The 23,764-nt window shown below is 36.3% G+C and overlaps 1 protein-coding gene across 2 annotated transcripts in view; it reads right to left on the bottom strand.

Moving 5' to 3' along the window:
- The window catches only part of CTNNA3 (catenin alpha 3), a 408,816-nt gene that overhangs the window by 358,875 nt on the left and 26,177 nt on the right, over positions 1–23,764 (bottom strand). For both annotated transcript variants that reach the window (XM_042817894.1, XM_042817895.1), the window contains exon 4: positions 21,873–21,992. In XM_042817894.1, the coding sequence (XP_042673828.1) occupies positions 21,873–21,992 (120 nt within the window). The remainder of the gene's footprint in view (positions 1–21,872; positions 21,993–23,764) is intronic.

Below are 23,764 nucleotides of genomic sequence, written 5' to 3'. Positions count from 1 at the left end.
TTTTGGGATGTTCCTATGCCCTACAGAGGCAAGCCAATGCTAGATTGGAATTCTTAGATCACAGATCCACTCTGACTTACACTTGTGCAAGTCCCAATTTCAAATAAAGATAAAATAGGCTAGGGAGATACACTTTCCCTCTCAACTCTCTCAGTGAGATTTTTGCTACTTCAAGAAATAGCATCTTTGAACTACAGAATCTCTTTTTTCTTCAGAAGGCAAAAATAATAATTAAAAAAAAAGGCATTCATATAAACAACAGGATTCTTGACAGGCCAACTATGTTCCTGACTAGAGGAAGTCCATGGAGCTAGAGAAAAAAGGTTGACATGCCTTTGGTTGAAAGCATTGCCTACTGTCCTAACAAACATCATTAGCTCTCTTACAACCCCAAAAATCTTCAGACCATTACAACTGTTCATCTACAACACAATAACTAACTTTAAGACTTCATAGTAGGGACAACTTCATACTGCAAAGCTTTGCACTTCATCTAGGTCTAACTCACCCAAAGAACACAAGTCTATACAGAAAAGGCCTTCTGGGCACACAGAATGAGTAGCTTGGAAGAGTCCTTCATGAAAGAGAAATAAGCAGAATGAATTGACATGTTTCAGGTGGTAATGTAAGAAAGTACAGACGTCAAATAATGTCATTCTGATTTACATGCTAGAACATTAAGAAATAGACTTTGCATTCTTCTGTTAAAACGTTAACAGATTAGAAAACAACAAATGGAACTTAATACATTGTTCTACATATTACAGATAATGATTACACTGTTCAGGAAAAGCTGATTTAACTGGAAAACCAGGAAGACGAAGTGAAAAATTCCAATTAAGGAAAAAAAAAAATGAAAGAAGAAAAATCAGAAAACATGCCCAAGAAAAAATATCCTGTCGAGTAAGACATTACCAACTCTGAAATTACTAGTTTTGACTGGAGAACTTACAATTATTACCAGAGGCGTGGTTAACAAGCTAAAGTAAAATTATTTAAGTACACTTTTAAGAGCATATGATTTGTTTCATTTTTGAAATTTAAAATATAACTGCAAATGATTCTCTGTACTCAGGATATTATCATTTCTGCTGTTCCTATTGAAGTAGCAACCACCTGTTCTCCTTTTTTGACAGGATTACACTTAACAAGCATGACAAAAATACAAATTTGTTTTATATTATGAAAATAACTTTTCTTCTGTGCCATCCAGGAGTTCTTATTTATGTCATAATCAGCTACAATGTATAGTTAAAGTGCTCACAAATTTCTCCATGTCTCTCTTTCTACCTATGGAAAGTTTTAATGGTGCAGATAGCAGAAGTTCTGCTTTAAAAAATAAAGGTTTCATAAAACAAGATACTTACTAGCACATTGTGATTAAGTTTTACAACTGCAACTTCTACAAATAAATATTCACACACGTAACTTTTGCAGCAAAGGAGTACAGGTATCAGACTGTAATACCTAATAAGAATTGTACGTACAATTACAATTCTGCAGAGAAAGACTGAACATAATGTTTAAATATTCATCATGACCCACAGAAAGGGCAACCTTAATTGAGATGCAGGTATAGCACTGCCGAAGAGTCAACATGGAAATAAGAACAGAATTGAGAAGGATTAAAACTAAAGTTTCAGACAGAAATTCAGAGAAAAATCAACAAGTGGAAGGAAGTCACAGATAAGCAAACTGCTTTTCTTTCTCATGCCAACCCGATTAAAAGAACTACCAAGTATAGTATCATAATGCATGGTGAAAAAACAAATACAGAGGACTTACTGTGAAATAATAGTGTTTTCCTATGTAGTCAGTTGTTGGTACCACAGTAACAGAGAGCTTTCATTACTCATACTGTTACTTTTAATTCTTAGGAGTTGCGAAAGATAAACTAGGAAACAGAACTTCTTTTCAGACCAGCAAGTATTTGCTTGCTTTGGTTTTGTGACAACTCTCCTGTGCTCAGAAAAACTATGAATTAGAAATACTGGAAAAGAATCCATTTTCTAAGACAACTGCAAAGCAATCATCGAAGAAAGATTAAGCTGCTTCTGCTCAGAAGTTAATACATTCGATTAACCACTGATTCTACCAACGCACTGAATTTAACTCATTTAGTCTGCCACCACTGCATATTACAGAACAACAACATGTACAAAATGGTAGGCAAAAGTTTCTTCATCTGTAGAGAAATATGAAAAACTGCAGGCAGCTAAGCACCACACAGCCTGTCTTCCCAACGGGATGAGGGAGAGAATTAGAAAATAAAAGTAGAACTCCTAAGTTGAGATAAGTATTCACTAAAACAGAAAAGGAGAGAAAAGGAGAGGTAATGTTATATATACATATATGTTTGCAATACAAGCAATGTACAAAGCAGCTGCTCACTACTCCTCCACCAATGCCCAGACAGACCTCAAACAGCAGACAGACACCCCCCTCTCCTGAACTCCCCCCAGTTTTATAGTCTCCACATAATGTCATATGGTATCAAATATCACTTTGGGCAGCTTAGATCAGCTGTCCTGGTTCTGTCCTCTCCTTGCATCTTGTACCTCACCAGCCTCCTTACTGGCAGGACTGTATGAGAAGCTGAAAAACGAAAGCATACTTGGCTCTGTACAGCACTACTCAGCAACAACGAAACATAGGTGTGTTATTAACATTGTTTTTTCTCCTAAGTAAAAGTGTTGTACCAGATACTATGAAGTAAACTATCCAGCTGAAACCTGGACAATATTTTACAATATTGTCTGTAGCAACATCTAAGCCATAAATTACAACATTCTGTTTATAGAACAGAATTTATAATCTATATGCAATATATTCGATTTAAATGCAATTTCCACAAAAGGGCTTTGCTGTATAATTTACACACAAAAATATAATTTTAAGATCAGAATCCTTCAAATTCATACTTCACTGATTCTAGTCATCTTATAAAGATATGAATTTTCACTTATAGTGCTGAAGTGAAGGGGAAAATTTTAGGGAATTCAGGAACCAAAAATATCCTGATCTGTATTAACAGGAGGCTTAAGTGCCTTCTTGTCATGAGAGGCTGATGCAATGGGGCTTGCTCAGCCTTGGGGAAGGTATGGCTTTGCACGCATATAATAGCAGCCACTCCAGTACTTCCAATAAAGTCATCCAAAAGACAGCACTTGAGACTGAACAGTAACACATGGACATAATTTGTGAGACACGAGGCATAAATCAGAAGACATTTAGACTGGTTGTAAGCAAAATCTTTCTCTCCAGAAGATATGATGACAATGGATTGGGTTCCTCAAAGAGGTTGTGCAGTTTTCATTCTGAGAGATTTTAAGACATGACTGGATAAAGCCTTGAACAACCTGATCCAACCCCACAGCTGACCCTGCTTGGAGCAGAAGCTTGACTAGGACCCTAATGAAGTCCCTCCCAGTCTGAATAATTCTAAGGAGAAGCTAGAAGACTTGGAAGCAGTAGTCATAAATAATTCATTGTGACATTTTTGAGACATATAAAATAATATTGCACCAAATTGATTGCCACAGTCTTCATACAGGCTTCATACATAAAGTATTTAAGTTTTGAAAATCCTGCAAACTGCAATTCAAAAACTATTCTTAGCATAGGTATGAACATAAAATTTATCTGCATGATAAGATGTATGAATTAAAATTTTATGAAATTAAACAGGTTACATTTCGTTACAATTAATTCATTTCATATTTTTCAAAGGATTAAGTATTACAGTAAAGCACGTTTGCTGAAAGTATGGGTTTTATTATTTAAGTAGCAGACGTACTTCAGCTTTTAACTCTGATTCCCTTGTCTGTGTCAATATATCTTGTTTGTACCTGAAGACTTTACAGAACAATTCTCACCAGTGCCAGCACTGACTACTGCACTCACATTAACAGTACCAAAGGAAGCCCTAATTCAAACAAGATTCCTTGACACAGACCACTCTTCTCATTTTCTCCTGTAAGGGCAAATCCCTCCAACTTAACTACAAGAAGAGCAAATGCACTGCAAACATCTGGAACCTTGTTTATATTATCACCAAATCAACAAGTTATGGTTTGGATATGGTTTGGATGGGGGGGGGGGGGGGGGGGAGGCGGCGAGGGGGCAGGGGTTGCTTTAAACAGGTAGTCCGCATGCTTTAATGTTTCTTTACCTAACTAAATATAAATAAATTACATAAATATACCTAAATATATCGTAACATAAATCACTTCAATCAACAAAGTTGCTTTTCCAGAGCATACTGTTATGTTTGTACACGCACATCCTAAAACTGTCTTCTAACTCCGCTTGTGTCAGAGGAGGCAAGAAGAAAATTAATGAAAATTAATGACAGAACATTTCACGTTTCACTTTCACAGCATGTATGCACAAGGCATCAAAGCTGTTGTTTGTTGTTGTTTTTCAAAAGAAGAAGAAACTGAATAACCTATAGTGTTTAAACATTTAGGCTAGTACTCTTCTTTGATATCTAGGTAACATGTCCCATTCTTAACTGACCCACCTGAATAGGTCAAATACAGCTGCTTCAGAAAGAATATACAGATCCGTATAAGCAAAACAAGATTTGGTTTGGCAACAAGCACAGAGAGCTCTTTGTCTCAAGCCCCATGAATAATGGTAGTTGCAAACCATGAGTAGAAAAGAATAAGCACTTGACCCAATTATAAACACATTTCTCTTTATCTGGCTGTCAGGGGCATTATTGCTCAACTAAATATACAGCTAGAAAGCTGTGTATTTTTAATTAGATAGGCTGATCTCTGTAGTAGCAAGTTGTGTAGTTAGAAACTAAACAAACATTGTTTCTTCATTCCTGTCTAGTTCCCCCAACACTCAGATATCCTGCACACTCCTCAGCTGTGTCTTTGAGATTCATTACTACTGTAATGCAATAACTAGCTTGGCACAGAAAGCTGAGGAATGTTCCCCTTCATATAGTAAACCATTCATGAAATCATCTCTCCAGAAATGATAGCTTTCACTGCTGCAGAATCAAAATTGACCTTTTCAAGACCAACAACCCTGCAGAATATCAGAATATGTCAGGCATAAGGCACACAGACTGACCATCCATAACTCCATTTTACTAGGCTGCGTTTGGACATGCACACACAGCAACAGTGGTACTGCATAAGAATTAGTATAGGTAATCATAACAATTCTTCTCTCAGATGCCAAACAGCTTCATTTGTAATAACAATGATCAAAGAGTGATTATAAAATCTCTCTCAGAAAGAAAACCTAACCTGATGTTAAACCAAGTTCCTCTTACGGGTGTTGCATCTTCCAGCTTGCAAACAGTATGTAGTTAGCCCTTACTAAAAAGTTATAAAAGGCAAACATAGAAAAAGCAACAAACCCTTCAAGATCTTGACAAGGAATCACTACAACACTCTACTAGAGAAACCAGTGCTGGCTTACTACATGTGTAGGAAATATGCTATTTTAATAACAGACACCAGCAAAAATCCTTTACAGATGAAAGCGAATATACGAGGATTTTTTTTTTTAAGCTGCCATTTTTTATGACTACTTTTTTTCCTGAGGAGTGGCCCTCATTCTTCTCATTCCTTAATCACTTCATTTGACAATTTCATGCCCACAAGGTACAAGTACATCCAATAAAATTGACATTACCTCTAAGGCATGGGTGTCCCATAGAAGAATTAAGTACTGCTCCATCAGATCTTTTCTGGTTGCAGCACTGCCCAAACCAGACATATAAATGCAATCCATGGAGAAACATCCAAGAAAATCAAGTACGACATGTGCATACTAAGAAAACAGAATCCACTGCAAAGACAGCATTTATTGCAAATATATATAATTCTCATGATTAGCTAGAGCACAAAATCAGAGAGACTTTTAAAGAAAGCTATCATACTAAACCTGATCATCACTCCTGAACTTCGTTTGGAGTTATCTATGTTTCTCTGTCAGTGCAACTGAGAGGTTTGTATCAATGACTGAGATTAGTAAATCTAGCAGAAAAGCAATACAAAGTTAATGTATTTACTGTACTTTAGAAATTGCAAGTAACTAAGTTGCTCATAACACCATACACATAGTTGCCATAGTGGTATTTTCTCAAATATGTAATCACTCTGTTTATCAGCTCATCTGCTAGTAACAGCACAGATATATTCAGATTTTCCATTTTCTATATTCTTTCATGTAGGATACTATCAGAACTTAATTAGATGACCTTCACGAAGAATTTTGGATGGAGGCAAATGACATTATTTTCATGGGTATTTCCAGAACCATTAAACATTTCCAAAGCTTGGGCTGCATTACTCTTTCCCAACAATATTTCTATTTAAAAATACACACAGTAACTAAGGACAAAAGTAGTATAAAGGGTACCCCTACACCAACAAAAATGCTTATGCTTCTTTAGTTCTGAGGTGTCAGTCACACACTGTCCACGCTGTATACGTGCTAGCTTTCTCCTAGCACAGGAATTATTACTTCTTGTCTGAACAAACCCAACCACAATTTAGAAATCACTTTCCTTACGGTGCCACTTCAGAAGAATGGACAGTAATGCATCAGATTAGGATTCTTCTCTATCCCATAAGACTGCAGAATGCCCCAAAAGACTCTACGTCCGTACACATGCTCCTACCACATAACTAAAAACCAGTTCCCCTAGAATCATGCTAAAGATATATAACTGGACAGAGCCATGAAGCAAATCTCTCACAGTCTTAGTAAACAATTTTTTGAAAAAAAAACTCTAAAAATAAAGTTTTGAAGCATCAATTAATCAATGACATATTACAAAGCACTTAACAGCAATCTTTGATGTGATAAATCTGTGTTCAGACATTTCTCAGGTCTAAAAAGGAGTGTCATGTTCAGATTCTCTCTGGCAATCCATAAGCAAAACAGCCCAGCACTGAGTTTTACCAGCCTTGCTGATGGAACTGAAGAAACTTAAAACAGACCTGAGAAGGCAAAAACTTAAACTAGGCCTAATTAAGATAAGTAAACAAGGTCCAGCTGTACCATTGCAGACTTGCTTACCACCAATCCATAGACTGCTAAGGTTTGTGGGCGGTTGCTATCCTCACTTCTCTACAGGTACTGATTTCTACAGGGAGGGGTACCAGCACTCAGTGGACTCATGACAACTGATCCTTAAAGCTATCTTAAATAACACTTCCAAAAAATCTCAATTTTAATAACATTCTTTGTGAAACTTGCTAAGATGAGTTAAGAGTTATCTCTGCTTCCATTTGGTAAAGAAATATTTTAAGAGATGTCTTACTGAGACTACCAAAAGCAAAGATAAAAGTACCTACTAAAAGCAGAAGAGAAAAAAAAAAAGAGGATGTGTTGAAATAATTTTGAATTTTCTTAAAATACTTCTTTTGACAGCTCCAGTAGCACTCATAAGTTTTTACATTGTTTCTTTTCATAACCATTTCATTTTTGAAATAGGCTTCCTCCCTCCCTCTCCTGCCAACTGTTTCAGTTTTGCAACTATGTCAGAAGCATCTGTCATTTCTCTTCTAAACTACTACAGACACTTGAAAGGGAGTACTTTGTGGACTATCACTGCTCATAGTAATGGTGGAAAAAGATTAGGCAAAGATTCATGCAAGTGTAAAGGCAGAGATACACTTCTTTAAATTAATCTTCATTTGTTTTAACCTTTTCAAGATTCTTAAGAGCTTCTCAGCTTGCTCTCTGCAATTCTAATGAACCATCTTCCAGGCAACATAAAAACCTTCACAATTAATTCCCAATAAGCTAAGGCCAAGATCAAGAACTCTTCACTATGCTTTCAACTATCTTTCTCGTTAACTCCTTTCCCTGACCTCCCAGGTTTGATTCTATATATACCATAGTAATGAAACTCTCTGCAATGAAATGCAGAACACTTCTCTAACAGAATCTCGAGTTCAGAAGAAATAGGCTCAAGCACATCAGGACACTTTGCTATTATTATACTTGTGCTTAAAAACTGCAGCTTATCTGAGGAGGTGTAGGGGAAAAGAAAATACTGTAGTTCATATGGCCTCTGTATCCATATTTGCCTCTCTAATCTACTAGTTTAGCAATAAAATATAATCAGCAGTTCCAAAACTCTGATCTGTAATCAAATTTTAGTTCAATGAACTTTATCACCTTCATTTAGGTCAGATCCTGGATATAAATAGTATTGCTCTAGGAATACTGGAATTAGTATTAGTGAGAATGTAATTTTCACCAGAAATACAACCCAAATGCACATGGTGAGATGCTCATTTCTGGCACATCTATTATTTGTCTACAAACTGATGATCAGTAAGGAAGTTAAAAGGAATGCTGCACATTCTATTCAGAACTTGAAACAATAGTTTACAAGGTTCTGCAGATGAAATACTGCAGGATTCCTAAAGATGCTCGTGCAAAAACAAACTGAACGTTAGCTTACTCATCTGAATAGATGAAGAAATGTAATATTTCTGTCAGTGTCTGTGTCTATTGGAAGAACAGTGCAACACCTGCATCTATCAATAAAGATAATAAATGACCAAAACAATGAGCTTTTACTCAATATATACATTGAAGTATTGTATATCATCAGCTCCAATGACTTATGTCTCATACTTTCCCTTTGTCTTTATACCTTTCTGCAACGGTCACTGGGGTTTTTCAATATATGAACAGTTCAAAGAACTTAATATTTCCAAGTATGACTAAGTACCAGTCTGGAGTGTAATTAGGTTTCCCCATACAAGAAATTCAGTAATAGGCTCAATCACTTACAGAAAAGACTGAGGAATACGAGTGATAGCTGTCAACACAGCTGTGTGAAGTATTTATAGCCATAATGACTGTTGAAGTTCATTTAAGTCATTCCATACAGCTGCTGTATCACTAAAATCAATGTAAAGAGGATATACTGAGGATTGAGTCTGACAGTGAAATGCCTAATGCGTAAATAGAATTGTTCAGCATACAGAGAGATCTGGAAGATAGCGATAAGTCTGTGTCTTCTAACCTTTTAAAGGCTTTCAGGCTCTGACAAGGGAACATACATTAAGCCTGGATCATGAATATACCTCATATCTGATTTCTCCATGCTTTTAGCTTCAATTCAACCAGCATTTGCAGTAGCTGCTTTATTCTGAAACCTTTTCTGACTTGACAGTTCTTGAATTGGATTTTTCCAAGCTAGATTTAGTATTGATTGTACTATAGTATTGATCTTAAGTACTTTCCTGGCAATATTTGTGAATTGCAACATTTTATGTATTCGAAGCTCACTGCACATTCCTAGATCATCTCAAGATCAAGCAGGCCATCAGCAGCATGCTAATCAGACCTTTTGAATCCATAACAGCCATTCTTCTATGTCCCTTCTTCTCTTCTGGGCCATATTCCAAGTGCAAATTAAATAGATCTCTTTGGTACACTAACTCCACGCTTTAGAAATACCATTCGCAGGAACTGCTCAGAAACCTTGGGTCCCAAAAATGAAAAGGAGAATGATCACTATGATTTCTCAGCCTCCAGTTCTCTTCTCTTTGGAAGGGATTTAACAGTACGCTATGACCATGTTTTTTAATTCTTCTATACTTTAGTTAATCCAGTGCTGAATTACTTGGCTGCAGACAATGTAATTTACTAAACTTAGAAAATGTAATGCTTTGCTTTTATGGGCTAGCTAAAAAAAAAAAAAAAAAAGACATTAAAAAAGTCTCCCATAGTACTTCCCTCTTACAAACCAAACGGAATGCTCATCCTTTTTCCATGAATAACCTACACAATTACAGCTAAAAGTTAATCCCATTGTGGAAAACATGACTGAAGTAACAATCAGATTAACTCATATTATCTTTTGTTCTTAAATATTAAAGGCTGGTGGATCCTCAAATTAAAAACTCCTTTATCAAGGAAACAAAATTGAACTCCTAAAGACAGAAAAAAACAGTCACAAAACAATTTATTTTCATTAGTTATAAAGGCACTTTTATGAGCTCAAGGTCTGTCACAATATCTTCTGAAGCCATTCTTTCACAGATTGCTCATCAATAAGAAGTCCTGGACATATTAAGAAGTGCTGGGAATATCAGGGTACTTGCTAAGAAGGGAACACGTTAACATGAATAACATGCTGGTTAGTCTCTAAGGTATTTTTATTAAAACAACAGTAGGAAGAAAACTCATTTGGTGACATCAGCTTTCCTTAGCCAAAGGAGAGCAGTTAGTCTGTTTTTCAACCAAGACATCCTGTTTACCATTCTACTGCTGAAAAATTAGGTATTTTCTGTCTTCTGATTTGATAAGTAAAAGACAAAGGAAAATTTTCAACTATAACTTGACAGTGTAAATTTTACTCACAAAGAAAATCTTAATCCATAATTGCCACCTATAAACCCACAATTTCCCAAGATGTCATGAAGGCAGACTTCAGAGTAGACCAATGAGCAATAAGGTCTATGCTGATAAGGAACCAACTTTGGCCCTCCCAAACCATGAAAGTTTTATATTCCGTGTTTACATTTTAACAAAAGATTAAAGATAGGTGACAAAGAAAGGAAAATATTAGAGTCTTGTGGGTCCCATCAAGTAAGAAGAAGGCCTAATTACTTTCTCCTAAGTCTTTGGAATAAAGCAAAAGAATCAGTAAGAACAGGTCTATGTATCACAGACAATCAGACATCTTGGCTAAGCTAGAGCAAGGATCCAGAGCAGAAATGGGAATGATGAATTCAGAGTAGGAACATCAAGATTAGGTTGGGGCAGTGAATGACCCATGTTTTGCCCTCTTTCTTCGTGCCCCAAACCACTGTAATTTGTCATTCCATACACACTGTGTGATAGTGATACTTAAGGCCCTATATAAAACATGCATATCCAGCAGTACCGTATCTTCTGTGCAAGATGCAGGAAAAAATATAGCAAAACAGTGTATGTATAAGCAAAATTGCTTATTTGTTTAAATCTAATGCAATAAATATCTTTCTGTGAGCAAAATGAATGAGTAAACACTTTCAGAATGAACAAACAGAAATGAGGTGTGGATGACAAATGACAGAAGGCCTTGCAGGACGAAGGAGACACTGACTTAAATTTGTGTGGTGGCTGCCTAGGAAATATAACTGCTGAATAACAAGGGTAAGTTTTAGAGGAAAAAATGAACATGAGTATCATTATGTAAACGCAAAGGACAGAATACAATTTTATGTAGAATATTTGCTGAAGAAAAGGGGCTGCAGAAGGGGGCATACGTGTACTGGGGAGATGACAGTAAAAAAAAAAATTAAGGACTAAACACCTAACCTTGTTATTTCACAAACCACTGAGTCAGAACACTACCCTGAATTCTAGACAAGACTACAAAGTCATCTGTATGCAAAATCCCTGATTCCATTCTTAGGGCTTTGATTCTGCCCTGCACAGTTCTGCCACATCTTAGTAATATTTTCCACAAGCTAGAAGCCCAAGGGTGAATGGGCACTTGAAACTCAAGGGCCAGAAAATCCATGAAAAGGATACATTAATTCTTCCCTATATATCAAATATATCACATTCAACAAATGACATACTCCCTATAAGCATAGAATCAAAATATTTCAAGCAAGGAGGGAACCAAAAGGATCATAGAGTCTGAAATACAATGGAAAGCACAAAAGTGATAGCAGAGTAGCAAGGTCCAGGTAGGTAAGAATTCGCTCAAATGCAAAAGTTGCTTACATTTAGAAGATATCAGGCACACAGGAGCCTTCAGTAAGATACCCTTGCTTTCACTACCAACCCTTAGAAGAGGAATTAGAGTCCGGGATTGGGTAGATGCTGGCTCTACTCCTTCCAGTCACTCAGGTACACTGCATGGACCTGAGCTCCCCTGCCTTCCCACCAGGTACTCAACCACTGTTTTAAGCCTTGACTTAGCATTTCAACTACAGAGTCCAACTTCTTTTGTAGAATATTCAGAAATACTACTTCCCAGAGATTTCAGACATCTATTTTCTTTTTCAAACAGAAAAATCATGCACCACTTCACTAGGTTATGATTTCAACTAATAAAAACATACTGAGTTGTAGATCTGTAAGACAGAGGCAAAGAACTCAGCACATACTTTGGAAAATTTTTATTTTCACAGATACTGTAACAATCAGATCAATGCAATGGAAAGATGACACTAGAGGTATAACAATAGAGGGACTAACGCAATGGAAAGATGTTGTAAGGGAAGGAAAAAGGACTGCTCACACATCTCTGAAGATGTAGGCTCACAGAGGAAAACTCCACAAAGGAGGAATATCCAGAAAGAGATCCTTCCAGAGTGGCAGTCAGCTCTTAAATGAGGTCTGAGAAAGGTGCAGTCAGGCTCCACCCCTTCCGGTCACACACTTCAATTGCCTTCACCTGTGCTCCCAGGGCTGACTGGGTCCTTTCGACAGGTGCTCAATCAGTGGCTCAAGCCGTGATTCAACAGTTACTACAAAGATATATGTCAGCACTTAGACCTAGTCCAAATATCAATGATAACTGTGCAAGTAAAGCAATAAAGTGTTGCTCTGTAATTTTTCTTTTTAAAAAATTGTCAACATTTCATAGAGTGTAATACTTCACAAAACATACTATTGCATAAGGCTTATGTAATACAAAAATCAAGACAGGAGTAGAATATTAAAATCCAGCAGTCCCATGTCCCAGTGACACTGCAAACAAGCTGCTGCATACAAGAGTTCTGCAGGAAAGGACTGGTTAGGAGAGGAATATCTGAATAGGACATCTTACCAAGAACTTATCTTTCTGCATGCAGCTGGTAGAACCGTTCAAAGTATCGGACTTATAATATACTCTGAACTACCCAATGGAAAAGGGAATACAGCAGTGCAGAAAATGCTCAACAAGTTCTTGAAATGCTTTAGTGTAGTGAAAAAGAAGTGGTGAGAAGAAAATTCTTAGATTTTGTTTCAACCAATGTGGGGAAACTGAAAGTTCTGAAAGCCATTTTGGCATGACCATGGCACTTATTACTCTTGGAAAAACAGAGTAAAATAAAGATCAATATGTTCCAGTAAGCAGGTTTTGTTGCATTCAGTTGAGCTGAATGAATTTCATCCTACGATACTGAGTGATTCATGCTATCAATGCTCCCAGTTACCAGTGTTTCCTTGTGAGAGAGCATTCTCTATGAGAATGGAAGGTGAACAAATTTGACTAGTCTTTTTTCAAGGAGAGAAAGCAAGGATTTAAACCAATCAGTTATTTTTAGTTAAAAAACAGATAGTGCAATTCTCTACTTAATTATCTAGAAATAAAGACATGAATTAGTAATAGCCACCACAATTTGCCCAGAGAAAAGCTTATAAAATTCATCTTATTTCCTTCTTCCTCAGTTCTTGGTATGTACAGAATGATTTTTTGAGCAGCCCTTGTATGGCTAGATTGTTGACACTCATGTAACTTTCTCATAGCTAGGAAAATCATTAGATGAAGATTTCTTAAAAGGAGTTACCACCAATTCACTGCTGCTATGCAAATATCTATCAGATGATTTTCTGCAAGGGCCTGTTGTGAATACCTAACTTGCACAAGAAATCAGAAAACAAGGATAAGGGACTCTTAGTGCACTCAAGGACGGTATTTGACATCACAAGAACAGTAAGCGTGATGCTCTCCACTCATAAGAATGAGTACAAGTACTACATGTGGCAGAAGCAGTCAGCTACACAATGTATTTTGAGGGGTGCTCCAAAAGTAATGCCTCCTATTTTATTGTGCTAGCCCATGACATCAGCGGTAGATATTGGTGGTATGGCAGCACAGTTTGATCCTTCCCACTTATATCCTGCTACATATTGTTGCCATGCAATGGATGGTAGCAGAGCGGCAACCTGATAAAATGGCGTCTGATGTAGAAGTGTGTATGAAGCAAAGGTATCTCACTTAATTCCTCCATGAGGAAAAATAGCACTCATTGACATTCATCAACACTTGCTGAATGTTTCTGGAGACCAAATAGTGGATGTGAACTCAGTGAGGCAGTGGGTGGCAACAGTGACAGTGGGCGACCTCAACTGCTGTAGATCATTATGAGCACAGCATGCAGGCTCATGTTCCTTGCTGTCAAAAATCACAGAATCACAGAATCACAGAATTGTAGGGGCTGGAAGGGACCTCCAGAGATCGAGTCCAACCCCCCTGCCAAAGCAGGTTCCCTACAGCAGGTCGCACAGGTAGGCATCCAGGCAGGTCTTGAACATCTCCAGAGAAGGAGACTCCACCACCTCCCTGGGCAGCCTGTTCCAGTGCTCCGTCACCTCACCGTAAAGAAGTTCTTGCACACACTTGTGCAGAACTTCCTATGCTGCAGTTTCTGGCCGTTTCCCCTTGTCCTGTCTCCACTCACCACTGAAAACAGTCTGGCCTCACCATTCTGCCCCCCACACCTTAGATATTTATAGACCTGGATCAGGTCCCCTCTCAGTCTTCTTTTCTCAAGGCTGAACAGACCCAGTTCACTCAGCCTTTCCTCATAGGAGAGAAATGCATAGCTAATGGTAGTGACGCTGTCAAAAAAACACAGTTTTGCAGATGAGAATTTGCTCTATCAAGTAGCATTATTATATTCTTTGTTGTAGCTTCCATGGAAATAAATATGATGCAATACTTTCAAAACAACCCACTGGCAGCACATGCCAGTAACAGATCACTTTAAAGCTGTGAATTGTTCTGCCAGATTCTAAAGACTTTTAAGTTGTCTTTTATAACAAATTTAGTTCATTGCTTCAGCACTTTCTTGCTGTTGATCTCCTGCTCTCTGGCAGTTTTCGATTAAGTTTGCTAGCGTATTTCTCTTCAGCCCTGTTAGCTGTTGAGAGTCAAGAAATCAGATCTATTTCCACCACAGCTACACAGAGTAAGAGACAGGAAAAAGAAAAATGTTTCAAAGCTCAAAACACTATAGGGCAAGTGTTTCTGTGAGATAACTAACAAATTCAAACATAAAATTATCTAACAGATATCTAGACCATGAGATCAACACTTTGTTCTCTTTTGCCAACAGATGTCTACATCTCTGTTTCTAGAATGTCACGCAAACAAACCCAAAGTCTCAATTCAGGTGAAAAATCATTAGTCCTGTCTCTTAGCAGTACAGATAAGCAAGGTAAGGTATGGGTGTGTTGATTATGGTCAGCACATGTTATCCCTGAGCAAGCCCCATATGAAAGTTATCCTGCTATTCTTCATGCCTGTCTCTAAATTCTGCAACTAAATTTAACATTGTTACCAGAGTTCTCCCACTGTAGTGGCCTAGTTAAATTAATTCTTTGCGCCAATTTTGTTACACCATGCTCCTTGTTAATTTCTTTATACACCAAACACTTAAGAACATTAAGATGTAATGAAAATTTGAAAGGAAATTTTAGGGGGGGGGGAAAGTAGTATGCCTCAAGAAAAGTCTGCTTTTTAATGATTAAACACAGTTTAATCATTAAATAAAGTTCCCAAAAGCATTAAAGCAGTTTATTTTCCTTTTAAAAAGGAAGAAGAAGATGTCAAGACTGTTTGAAAAGGTGAAATATAAGTAAATTAATTGCTAGAAAGGTAGATGACGACATTTTTAAAGTCAGATTATCTAAAGTAATGGATGCTCTTGGCATGCAATATGTCAGGATTTTTGTCTGAAAGATCCTATATAAACATATGGTTAAAAAGGATATTGTTCTCGAAGGCGGAAAGCTCCTGACTGCAGGAACCTTATCTACTGGCAGAACTCCAGGTTCAAAATTGTCTGGCATAAATACAGTAAGACTAGGTCTATGGAGTAGAGCTGACCACTTTTATTTGCTGGCAGTGACTCCTGATGAGTTCATGATACATTTCCAACATTCAGTCTGAAAAAATACTACAAGAAGAAAGGGGGGAGGCAGGAAAGGAGACCAGAATCATTAATGCATAGAACACCATTGTTTTATGAAAACCAGAACAGTAGGAACAATGGAGAAGGCAAATAAATATAAGCAGAAAAAAATACTTCAGTGATACAAAGTTATTGCAACAAACATAATATCTGTCAAAACATGTTCATCTTTCTTGTAGAAGAGTTTCGTGTATAGCTGCTCTGTTGAATTAGTCACATTTATTTCAACTGCATTTAATGCTTTTTGAAATTTCTTCTCTTGTTATAAGCACTTTCTCTTATCCTTTCTTTTTGCTAATAAATTAAGGTTTAAAAGAAATAGAAAAAATAGGTGTTGTTTCACATACAGAACAGATTGTGATAGCTAGACAAAATTCCATTTTCAAATAACTGACCTTATTAACTACCTTAATTTTTAAGATTGCTCAAGGATAGATTAGCTCTATCCTAATATGAACAATATGTATATGTATATGTATGTGTATGTGTATGTGTATATGTATATGTATATGTGTATGTATATGTGTATGTATATGTATATACATGGGCAAGGGCTACTCCAAAAGAATGCCTCCTATTTTATAATATTGTCCCATGACATCAGAGACAGTTGTCAGTGGTATGGCAGTAGAGACTGAATATTCCCACCAATATCCTGTTACATTTTGTTGCCAAGCAACAGATGGCAGCAGTGGGGTAGTTTGACAAAATGGCATCTGACATGGAAGTGAATACAAAGCAAAGGTGTGGAACTGAATTCCTTCATGCAGAAAAAATGGCACACACTGACATTTGTTAATGCTTGCCGAATGTTTATGGTATAGAGTAGATGTGAGTACAGTGAGGACGTGGATGGTGCATTTCACCAGTGGTGACATTAACAGTAGCCTCAGCTGGTGCAGATTATTGCAAACATGGCACACAAATTCTTGATCATTACTAGTAAAAATGCAAAGCTAATAGTGGTGACTGTTGAAAAAAATATAATTTTGTAGCTGAGAAATAGCTCCATCAAATAGCATTATTGTATACACTCTTTGTATCTGTTGTACTTTCCATGGAAATAAATAGGGGGCATTACTTTCAGAGCAACCTACACATTTGGTTTTTATTTTTTTTTAATATAAACAATAAGTAACATACATATTTTGTCAATGGAAATTTTACAAATAGTTGTAACATGAAATTCTGATATAACAACTACATAGTGTAAAATCTTCACATAGAAACTATCAGGAAAAAGATTAATAGAGCCATAAAAGATGAACACAATCCCCAAAACACATTCTTTAAACTATTTCTCTGTTACCTCTCTCCATTTTAAGATATACTAGTGGTTTTTGAGATGTGTTGCAACCACAGGATACTTACTTAATTCAATTGACTGATGACATTTGAACATAAGTATGTTTGACCTTCCTTAGTTGATGCTGAAACAAGTTACACAGTATTTAACTCAAAACTAGAAGGTCTATTGTTCAGCCAACAGAATGTATTTTACTACTTACGTAGAATGCAAAGTTTTAACAAAATGGGGAAGAACACTAAAAAGATACTCAACACTGTATAAACCTATTGATTTATAAAAGTGGAGATAAAGAACCAAGAAAACAGGAGTGAAAAGAAAACATTCCCAGCTGGTCTACGCACAACAGTGAGTCTTAAGATCACAGTTACTGGCCTTCCATGGTTTTGGGGCACAAAGGCGTCAAGCACAACCTTTGTTAACATAAGGATTAAAATTGCCTGCGTGTCCCCCACTGATCATCAGATTTTAAGGTCAGTGCTTCTCTGCTGGCATTTACAATTATCTTTAGACTTTCCAAATGCACACATAAATATCTCTTATTGACAACCAAAGAAAATCCACACATACCCACAAGCACACTAAGATGCCTCAGAAGAAAATCCAAATGAAAGAAAGACAATCCTTTCCTCCTCTTTCTCTCATCCAACTTCATTCCCATATTACCACTGCTTCTTTCCCTCTCTAATATACTCTATCCTGACAAAATAGGGAAGAACATGTATTCAAACATCTCCTAAGAAGTAATCCCATTAATTTTCACACAAACGGTAAAAAAGGAATGTTCTCATCCTGTTAAAGATCTGATCACATTCCTTTGCCAGGAAAATTAGAAGGAAAAGTCATCATGAATGAGGATTGTGATCAAATTTTTGAGGCACTATTTTCCATCCTCTCAACTGTTTATTTTCTCTACATGTCTCTCAGATTAAATGATGATGCTATTCTATTCCCTATGTCCTTAAGCAGTCCATAACAAATCAAAGCACTTCATTTCTGAAAAAAAGGAATACTAAATAAACAAACAAGAAAAACAAGATTGTCTGACATTTCCTTATTACTCTTCTCCCAAAGATGGTGTACCACTTCAAAGAATTTTTCTTTTAGCTGGGAATGTTGAAACAATTGGATTTGTTACAGAGCCCTTTTGATTGTATTATTCTTTGGACTTTTCTGAAAGGTAGAAATCTTTGTGTCTTTCCTGAACAAAAAGCTACTCAGAAACGAAACTATTACAACTACAGATGCTTTGAAAAAGACAACATGCACACTATCTTAGTACACTCTGAATAGAAAAATACCTGTGCACATCTGCTTATGGCAAAATAATAAGACATTTTTAGTAGATTTTCCAGTATCTCAAAGTAAAATAGACAGCAATAGTAATATTTTGTGTGACTTCATAACATTAATTCTGACTACAATTCACATGAATTTTGTGCTGGTCACAAATAAAGCTAGTCCCTAAAAAAAGAGGTAAGCAATTTAGTTTTAAAACATTTAACTTCCTGAAATTGGTCCTGTGCAATTAGAATAGCTTTATTGGTACAAGTTTATAACATTATTAACTTACTGAAACTATTATTTCAGAGGTAATCCAGTTTAACAAAAAAAAGTCAGCTCAGAGTGTAGAAATTAAATATTCAACTCAATTAAAAATGGAAGGAAGATAAGTAAAAATAGTAATTCTCTAAACAATCTACACAGACTACCTGTGGGACAAAACAAAGTATGAATGGAAAGCAAGCAGGACAGTATAAAAAAGACCTGCTTCAAGATGGATCACTTATGGTCCTTGATTGCTTCCCAAATATTCACTGGAAGTAATCCTTCTTCAGAGGAAATACCATTAGTCAGAAAATAAATGAAGTGACCTTACAGTAAAATAATTTCAATGAAGACGCTTAAACCAATACTCTTTTAGCTGAACAATACATTGTTAACTTTCCTTCCACAGCAGCAAGATCCCATATAAGAAAAATAAATTTGCACCATTTACTGCTATAATCCTAATGGAAAAAAAAAAAAAAAAAAGTTTTGAGATGAATCACAAAGTCCCCTCTTACCCTGCATCGCTTAACATTCGCAAGAGTCTGCCTATGTTCAACTGTTGAACAGAAATGTTTTATTTGCTTTTAATCTGGCCTGAGTTGAGCACGTTTCCATGTAAATTTTTAATAAGGCATTTCTTTTGGAAAAGTATGACAAGCCTATAGAATTGGAGGTGTGTCTTGTGCTAACCAGTAGTAAGAAGAAAAGATCTGATGTGCAGCAATTCAGAAGAGAACAGGCATGAATACATGGGAGTTCATCAGAGACAGCAACAGTTCAACAACAGCACCTAGATCCATGTTTGTTTCTTGTATACTAGTACCACTAATGAAAGTTTGGTCCATATTCAGAGATTAGTTTCAACGTGAGTAATTTCAAACATCCTTTTAAAAATTTGTGATTCTCCATCTAACTGGAAAATTTCAATATTGAAAAATTACACTACTTTTGAATGATATAGTTGTCTGCTTCCGTTCTTCTTTTTAGATAGGGAAATAAAGTGCAACATAACACATTCATTACTCAAACTACATAAAGCTTATTTCACCACAAATGGATTCATGTTCATATTGTACACAGTTGTTGTTCATCTCCAAATATATGGCAGCGACTCAACATTTTGGGCTAAAAATATATCCATAGTTCAATAAAAGAGCACATTTGTTGTTATCCTTTAAAGGTACAAACTCTGCAAAGTCAGTATTAAATGTCATAAACTCAGAAGAATTTCAGTTCCAAACCAGATCTGTACTTTTTCCATAGTAATTGAACCAAATCTTACCCTTTTCACAAAGAAATCAATTTATTTCCAAAGCAGGAGTCAATTCAAAGTCTCCTACACAGCTAACGTAAGCAGCTTTCCAAATCCTTTTCTGCAGGATTTCCGGCAAGTTCTATTGAGATGAAAATCTCAGTATCATAATTAGATAGGTTACTACCCAAAAAATCCACAGATCATGAAACTTCTGAATGGGTACGCCATGTAAATTAACTGAGGTACAGAGAACATCTCTAGTTTCTCACTTGCTTTCTAATTTCAATCTCTGCCTACTTTGTTTTCTTCATAGCATTGTATAAGATTTTGTAAAGAATACGCCCTAGTAAAAAGCCTATCCTCTGTCCTGTGATTGAAAGCAGGAAATGATGTTATGGCTAATACATTTCCAATACCTCCAAATGCAAAACCTTCTGTCAACACATTTAAACACAACAGAAAGACAGAAGAAATAGTATGAGGAGATATATGAATGCCTGATTTAAAAAGGATGTTGAAATTCTCTAAGTGGCTCACAAATACAAAATATTAAGATAGAAAATGTAGTAAAGATCTGGAAACAGGAGAAAATATGCCTTTCTGAAGATGAAATGAAATATGCTATTGAAGCATGTTTAGAGTCTGCTAGATAACGATATATAGGTCTTGTGAAATAAAAAGGGATTTTGTTGGGAATGAAAATTCAGAGAGAAAGCTACCCCTAATATTAGTGATATCCTGAGAAGCAATTACAGAATTTATACTTCCCTGGCTCAGAACTACTCTCCAAACCATTGCAGATGTGACACTTACTATGTTTGACATAATTACAAGAGCAAGTAGCATAAACCCACATTACAGGCTAAAACTAGCATTACTTGTTAGTTGAAACAGTCTTTTATTTATCAGCAGCCCCATGTCCAAGGGCACAAAGAAATTTGCCATATTACTACCAGAAAAACTCACTTAAGATATTGCTCCCTGACCTCATCAATTCAAGAACCAAAGATTCACGTGTTCAACCACCATCTGTCTCTGAGTCCTTTCCTCATTTTCTATCAAATATAAACAATTGGAAAGGATCTGTCGCCAAACAAGTGAAGTGTTTGACAACACTGACACCAAGTGACAGAATTCAGAAAAATATGAAACAACTTACATAGAAATTAGAGGGTGCTTCATCAGCCTGATCTGAGATAGGCCAAGTTATTTTTTCCTCCCAAGAACACAAACATGAAGACCTAACACGAGAGGTGACAATTTTCGCAGATGCCATGCCCAACTTACAGAAAGCTTGTGCAAGATTAAATGCACTTAACCATGTAAATACATTTAATCATGTACACAAACACATATTAACAGTTTAATTTAACCTCTGTCTCACAAACGTGAGTAAAATACTGCATACACTTTAAACTTTTATACAATCTAGCCTTATAAATTCATTACTGAAGAGGAAAAAAAAAATGATGGTTTGTATGCACAGCAAGTATTTGATTCCATTAAATTTTGTGGATTTATTTTCGTATCTCAAGTAAAAACTGTACTTTTATACCCTTAACAAATTTTTTAATTAAAAAAAGTTTGGTAAGTTAATACAATGCTTAATAATCTCTAACTTTTATGTGCTTGTTTACCTTTCTGTATGATAAACACATCTTTTCAGAAATGAAGTACCACTACTTCCAACACCATACATATAATATAGAATTGCCACCCTTCCTATTGATTCACACAATCAAATTACATGAAGCACAAAACCCTACTGATAGAACAATAACTGTCAAATGCTCTTCTTCTCCCACTTACCATGTATATGCCCAGTGTTCCACATCTTACTACCCGGCTTCCACATGCTTACCTGCTGACGTTTGTATGCCAAATAATCTAGGTTTTCCAGATCCTTTTGAAACTTCTGGTAGGTATTTTGTAGATCAGATCTACTGGATACATTTCTTAATGTTTCGAAAGTTCTTTGAAACTGTGATGGTAAAGAAAGAAATATTGTCACTCACCACTTGTGGTTTTGCTTTTGTCTGTTTCCTGCATAAGCTTTCTAATCTACTAAATACTAAGGATGTAGTGCTGCATCTTCTTCAAGTATACCATATTCTAGACATGAACACATTCCTATAATTTTGAAATCAATTCTACAATTTTAAAAAGTACATATTACCTAATTTAAGCAAACTAAATCCACTGCTTCATTTCATAGACAAGGCTTACATAAAACATTAGTGATAAAGCAGACCTCATCTTTAAAGATCAGTTATTTTCCTATGTCATGGTACTTAATAGAAAGCATTCACATGGTTTTCTTTCTTTATTTTTCTTCTCCAACTAACAAAAGCACATGCAACTTCACACAGGTAGTGAAATCATTATTCAAACAAGCATATCAGTAGGGTAGCCTTTATCAATTTAATTTATTTATCGTAATCTGCTAGGCTGAAGTCTGACCTTGGGCAAAATGCTCAGATGCTGTAGGAAAGCTGCCACAAGATTAGTTCTACTTTGTTTCAAATCTCACTTCAAATACAGTACTTCTTTCACCTACACATTATTAGAAGTGGTACTGGTATTTTTCAAATAGATGAACAATGCTTATTCAGCTGTAGGAAACTGCAATACAAAGGCTAACATTTGCATTATTAACAATTTCCTTTAGAAAGGGGAAAGGGAGATGTCATAGCACACAAGACATGTGAAGGACCTGACAGATGTTGCCTCTCAACCTCCTCATCATCATAACATATCCTGAACCTAATATCTGGCCTGACAGTTGGATGAACTTTACAGACACAGCACACTGTCTAGTGCTTGTGAGCAGAGATGGTGACAGCAAGAGCGACCATGCTGCTTGTTTTTATTTGTAATGAAATCATCTACCTCTCCTTAAGGATCTGATATGAATGTTTACTACACCACTGATATGAAATCACAGAGGTATGTTGTACTCAATTTCCTCACCTCACAAAATAGTAGCAAAAATAGGGAAGAATACAACAAAGAGAAACAAAATCACTTAAAAGTTTGATTTTATAAGATTTTATAAATCTTTTTTTCTCTAGGAGATATGCTTCAGAATACATTTTTACTCGATAAACCTGAGAATGTCACAATGGACCATAAAGCCTAAAGACGTCACCTGAACAGGAGGCCAGACAACAAAAATATGACATCACAAATATTTAAAGTACTTCATTGCATACAACTGGCAATGTCGGAGGAAACATAGTTAAATATGGAGTACTAAGTTTTATTCCTGACAATAACCATACAATCCCCATATAAGCCAAAAAGGTGGGAGGCAGCAAACGCCCCTTCTTTAGTTCATGAGTTACGGTATTTGACAAATCACACACCTGCAACATTGCTTACTTGGGAATCTAGCTAATTCATGAAATGATACAACCAAAGTTTTATTTAAGATGAGGACAGTGAAGTACTGGAACACACTGCCCAGAGAGGTGGCAGATATCCCAACTCTGGAGACATTCAAAATCATCCCAGATGAGGATAGCAGCACCTAATCAAACAGCGTCCCTTCTCATTGCAGGGGAGTTGGACTTTGAGGGTCCCTTTCAACTCAAACAATTCCATGATTCTATGAAATGGCCTGCTGCACTTCCTTTACTTGTTCCGACTTTACATGCCTGGCTCAGATTTAGGGCCAGTACTGTAAATGCCAGTTTGTTATATTGGAAAGGGGAAGGGGAAGGGGAAGGGGAAGGGGAAGGGGAAGGGGAAGGG

Source organism: Centrocercus urophasianus, unplaced genomic scaffold (assembly GCF_019232065.1).
Source record: "Centrocercus urophasianus isolate 14NV4802_14NV808 unplaced genomic scaffold, USGS_Curo_1.0 seq_17, whole genome shotgun sequence".
Classification (NCBI taxonomy): domain Eukaryota; kingdom Metazoa; phylum Chordata; class Aves; order Galliformes; family Phasianidae; genus Centrocercus; species Centrocercus urophasianus.
Note: the sequence above shows the minus strand (reverse complement) of the source record. Positions and strands in the feature narration are given on the sequence as shown.